At 42.9% G+C, this 5,056-nt stretch overlaps 1 protein-coding gene across 1 annotated transcript; it reads left to right on the forward strand.

Annotated features, from left to right (window-relative positions):
• The first annotated feature begins 3,620 nt into the window (after positions 1-3,620).
• Positions 3,621-4,954, forward strand: LOC135165749 (ribosomal RNA small subunit methyltransferase NEP1). Its single transcript, XM_064127348.1, has 4 exons — positions 3,621-3,844; positions 4,012-4,255; positions 4,402-4,610; positions 4,759-4,954. The coding sequence occupies exons 1-4, from the start codon at positions 3,701-3,703 to the stop codon at positions 4,870-4,872; spliced, it is 711 nt and encodes a 236-aa protein (XP_063983418.1). The 5' UTR covers positions 3,621-3,700; the 3' UTR covers positions 4,873-4,954.
• The last annotated feature ends 102 nt before the right edge of the window (positions 4,955-5,056 follow it).

Here is a 5,056-nt window from a genome sequence, read left to right on the forward strand (position 1 = left end):
AATGCATGTGGACTTTTGTGAACGAAAATTCCTGAGACTTTTCTGCAACTGTACCCCACAGAAAAACAGAAAATTAGAATTTTCAAGTTCTCTTAGTCCAAAAATAGATAAATCTCACCTTTCAAAAGGGGGAAAAATCCCTACTGTCCTCCATGGAGATGCCCTGAACAGCTGCGCCCCGCGTCATCTGAAAAATTCCCGGATGTATCCTCAGTCTCCCCTGTCCACCTCTGCAGCCCAGCTCACTCATAATCGTCCTCATCCCCATCATCATCATCATCATCGACAGCCGCTGCTTTTTTCCCCTTCGTCTGTCTCAGTAGCTGCCACAAGTCCTTCGTGAGTATCTCAGCTTTATCCTCCCACTTGTCTCCCTCAGACTCTCCGAACTCCTCTCGAACAGCCTCAGCGCTCTCCCCCAGCATATACCACCTCAGCCGATACTTGAAGTCCAGAGGACTGTACTTGTCCTTCGAGTCCTTCCTGGAGATGAGATACTCGAACAGCTGATCCAGGATGTCCATATTAAGCCTGCTGGTGAGGATGTAGTCAACGGGAAATTTATCAGAGGCGTATCTGTCCCCCAGGTAAATGAACAGCTGTGACAGCGAGCAATTGTTCATTATCACACTCTTCTGGAGATTTATCATGGAGTCATCCTCAATTCCACTTCTGATCAGCCCCATCAGCAGAGTCATCCTCTCGAGCTTGGTGATCTGGTCGTCCAGGCTGGAGCCATATCCCAGGCCATACTGAACCGACTCCTCGTCGATCTTTCCCTTGTAATTAAATACCTTGAACCAGTCGTAAACGACCTTGATGAAGTCCGCTGTTTCCTTCCAGTTGTAGTCCTGGAGTTCCCCTATCACTCCAAAACCATCGATTGCTTTTGCCACTTCGTCCGAAAGGAGCTCCACTGCCAGCTTCATCTGGGGAGTTCCATACAGACGTGATGTTTCTTAAGTAAAAAAAGAGCCTCTAGGCTCATCCTTACCTTCTGTTTATCAGCATTCACCATCTTCAGATGTCCTGGCCCAATTCTCTCAGCAATTTTCATCTGCGGAGACCTCAACCCCAGAACCCGTTCAAGACAATCTCTGGAGATGACCTTCCCATCGATATCGATTCCCGAGTCAAGCAGAGAATCGCGAAGTGATTTGAGAATGAATGGAGGATCAGCAAACACGAAGATCTTCGAATTGGGGATGTTGGGATGGGGAAAGTAGCAATTTTCGTCCTCGTCGATTCCAACCTTCAATTGACTCCAGAGGTTTAAATTGCCTCTGGTGATCTCACTGACGATCGACACCACCGTGAAGCCACTCTGATAGAGGCGACCAATGATCTCCAGGAGAAGGTCCTTGGTGATGGTCTTGCCGTGGGTGTAGTACACCGGCTGTTTCCATTTAGCAAACAACCCTCTGACCATTGCACACTGATGTGTTCGTACTCTTTTGTCGACTGACTTCTTGGTTGGCTCGAGTTTGTCTGACACATCAGCCTCGCCAAAGCTCAAGGCCACCAGTTTCTCGTGTTCCTCCATCTCTGCAGCCTTGTTGGTCATCAAATGTAGAACAGACTCGAGAATACCCTCCTCCAGCTTCATGTTACCCATCCACTTGCGAAGAGTCGACTCTCCGGGGAGAGGAATGTTGCGTTTTGTCTTGAGGTACTGATAAGCTCGTACACTTACGCTCCTCAGGGTAATTGCGGCAGAGATGTCCTCGGCGGTCCACTTGACATTCCTCCGAACGGGGAGAAAGATGGCGCGGATCTGACCAGGAGTGAACATTCGTCCCAGTAGCTTGATGACTTCAGCTTTTGTGACGCTCGATTTGAGTTGTTCAGAGACCTTGAAGTACTCGTCTTCCAGGGCCTCGTGTTGTTCTTTCGTCTTGGAACCCTTCAGGACCACCTTCAGGGCCTTGTTCTCCACTTCAAGACGTTTCTTCTCCTCCTCGAGACGTTGGTACTCCTCACCCAGGGCTCGTTTTACTAGGGCCATCTTCAGGGATTTATTCTCGGACTGCAGGCGATTAAACTCTTGTTGGACAGCTTCGGGATCTGAGAGGTCGATTTTTCTTCGTCTGGGGATCCGGGATTAATGAGCTAAGTTAATTTACCTCTTCGGTTTGTCAGAAATATTTCAATTAAGGAAGATGGCGAAATTCTTGTCCATTTTATTAAAAAAGCTTTTGCGAATGAATGAAGTGCACCTACCCCTTTGAGATATTCGAAATGGAAACTACAGCCTTGTTTTGGGTGGGCTGAGGAACCTCATTGGTGCTGTGCAGCTTGAGGATTTTAGGACTAGAAGGTCCCAGGGCCACCTCTTTGGCCATGACAGTGGCAGGTCTTTTGAGGAGTTTCACAACAGGAGCCGGGGGTGTGAAAATACCTCGGACGATAACCACCTGTTGTGCTGGGATCCTAAGGTAATGAAAATTGATTGTGTAAAAGGTAAAAGGTACTTAAATATGCTTAATAAGACCATGAGAAGGCTTACGGCTCTGGGACAGCCGACGGAGGAGTGGGATAACCCAGATGAAGAGTGGGAATTGAATCTGGAACTAGAGATCTCGCTCTCGTTGGGAAGTAATTGTACATTTCTGTTCGCCAGTCCTTCCGAAGACACTTGTCTTCGAAGTGACGAGAACAAACTCTTGCTGAAATCATGATCGCTATGAGGACTAAAAATAAAGCTTAATCATTTGCGACGACACTACACTAATCCATAACCAGCTTCGCTAATAAATGAGCTAAAGGGAGAGAATTGTTTCACCCAAATAAAGGAGAGTAAATATTCAATTGATAATACTTATCTTTCTATCACATAAATAAGACAACAAATAATACGAGTGGAGGATAACCATTGTTGTCGGATCAATGACTAATACAATAACCAGGAAGAAATCACAATTAACAATGATGCTCACCATTTTTGACATTGACATTATCGTTTTCCTTCTTGAGTGCCTTCAACCACTTCTCCTGCATCTCCTTCTCCCGAGGAAACGAGAAGAATCGAATCCTTATGCCATTTTCCTCGGACTTTTTCGAGGAACATGAGCCACATCTTCGGACAATGCACGTAGGCATTTTTCACCCTGCAACGTCTATTTATACCATTTACGGATGGACTTTAGGGATGATAATTAATATCCAAGCAGTCGTCATTCCCTCCAATTTCCACTTCTCCAGGTCGTCGCCAAACCAGCGATGTTTTTCTTTTCAATCGCGATCGTCGCCATCTTTGACTGACATATATATTGGGTATCTGAGTGGAAAATGCGAAGGGCGCCAGAAATTCGAAAGTAGAAGAACAAACGAGCAGAGAGCGAATTCTATATAATTTTATTAGTTTAATGTGAAATCATAAATTATAAACAATTCACGAAAAAAAAAAAATTTATTTTACCGAACTCCAGTAATTGACAACCCGAAAATAATTACTTCCGATTGTGAATCATTTCTCATAGTTTAAATTAATTACTATTATTATTCTTATTATTCGATAAACGAACTGACGTTTTTCTAAATTTTTAATGAACAAAAATATTAGCCGGAAATATTCACTGAGCAAAATTGATAGGTTCGATTAATCGATCACCCCACGCACCACTACTGAAGCACACTGTCGAGACATTGACAAAGTGGTGAGACACTTCAAAATAAGTCAGGAATAAACAAGTAGTTAACAATGGGTAAAAAAAGGAGTAGAGAAGCTAACAAGGACGATAATGAGTACGATCCAGCACCGAAACATCTGCAGGTGGCTCATATAAAGAATCAGGAGAAACGTCTCATAGTTATCCTCGATGGAGCCCAACTGGAGTCCGTTAAGGTTAGGATACCATGTGTTTTTGTTTACTTCTAGAGAGGACAATTTCGATAGACATCATTGGGATGCACGAAAAATTGTCTACGAGGATGTTGGATGCATTCGATTGCCACAAAAGTCGATTCTGGACTGGAAATGAAATGTGTTAATAATTTGGAATCGCCTTTCAGGTGGGAAATAACTTTGAATTGTTGAACTGTGACGACCACGTGGGCATCCTGAAGAAAAACAACAGAGAACCAGGCAGTTGCAGACCTGATATTGCTCATCAGTGCCTCTTGATGCTGCTGGATAGCCCTCTGAACCGAGCAGGACTCCTACAGGTTTATATTCACACTGAGAAAAATGTCCTCATCGAAATCAATCCCCAGACGAGGATACCCAGGACCTTCAAACGTTTTGCTGGACTAATGGGTACTTACAGTCGTTCATCTTTTCTGGAATTATTAACTAGTGTCTAATGAATAATTTAATTGGCTTTAGGAATTGTTTTATTGGTTGAATATTTTAGTCTATCCAACGCAATTCAACACTAAATCATATTTCATGTAATGTTTCAGTGCAACTGCTCCATAAATTCAGCGTCAGGGCGTCAGATGGACACATGAAACTCCTGAAAGTCATCAAGAACCCAGTGACCGATCACCTTCCTGTTGGATGCCGAAAATTGGCCATGTCATTCAGTTCTAAAGCCGTGAAAAACCCTAGAGAACTCGTTCCTGGAGATGAACCTATCGCGATCGTTGTGGGAGCGATGGCACATGGACAGGTACACAAACAAACTTATGTGATCTATTCGAAACTGTATATTTATTTTCTAAAAACCTTCAAGAGTACTAATTTGAAGAAAAACGACAGGAGATTTTTTTCATTAACAACGAGGAATACTCATAATAATAATGACAATTTGTCAACAGGTGAAGGCAGACTACATAGAAGACACATTTTCTATCAGCAATTATCCCTTGTCAGGAGCACTGACCTGTAGTAAATTATGTTCAGCTTTTGAAGAAGTTTGGAATGTAATTTAGATAAGAAATTAATTTTATCATTACGATATTTTATACATTTTATTTTACCGAAGATAATAAATTGTTACAACAGTAAGAGAAATTTTTATTTCACATGATCATTCACGTGCGTAATTCGCTGCAAGCGTTATTATTTTTTTTGGAGGCTATGTTTGGCACAGATCCCAAGATTTAGGTTAACTTT

The sequence above is a fragment of the Diachasmimorpha longicaudata genome, chromosome 9 (assembly GCF_034640455.1).
Source record: "Diachasmimorpha longicaudata isolate KC_UGA_2023 chromosome 9, iyDiaLong2, whole genome shotgun sequence".
NCBI classification, from domain to species: domain Eukaryota; kingdom Metazoa; phylum Arthropoda; class Insecta; order Hymenoptera; family Braconidae; genus Diachasmimorpha; species Diachasmimorpha longicaudata.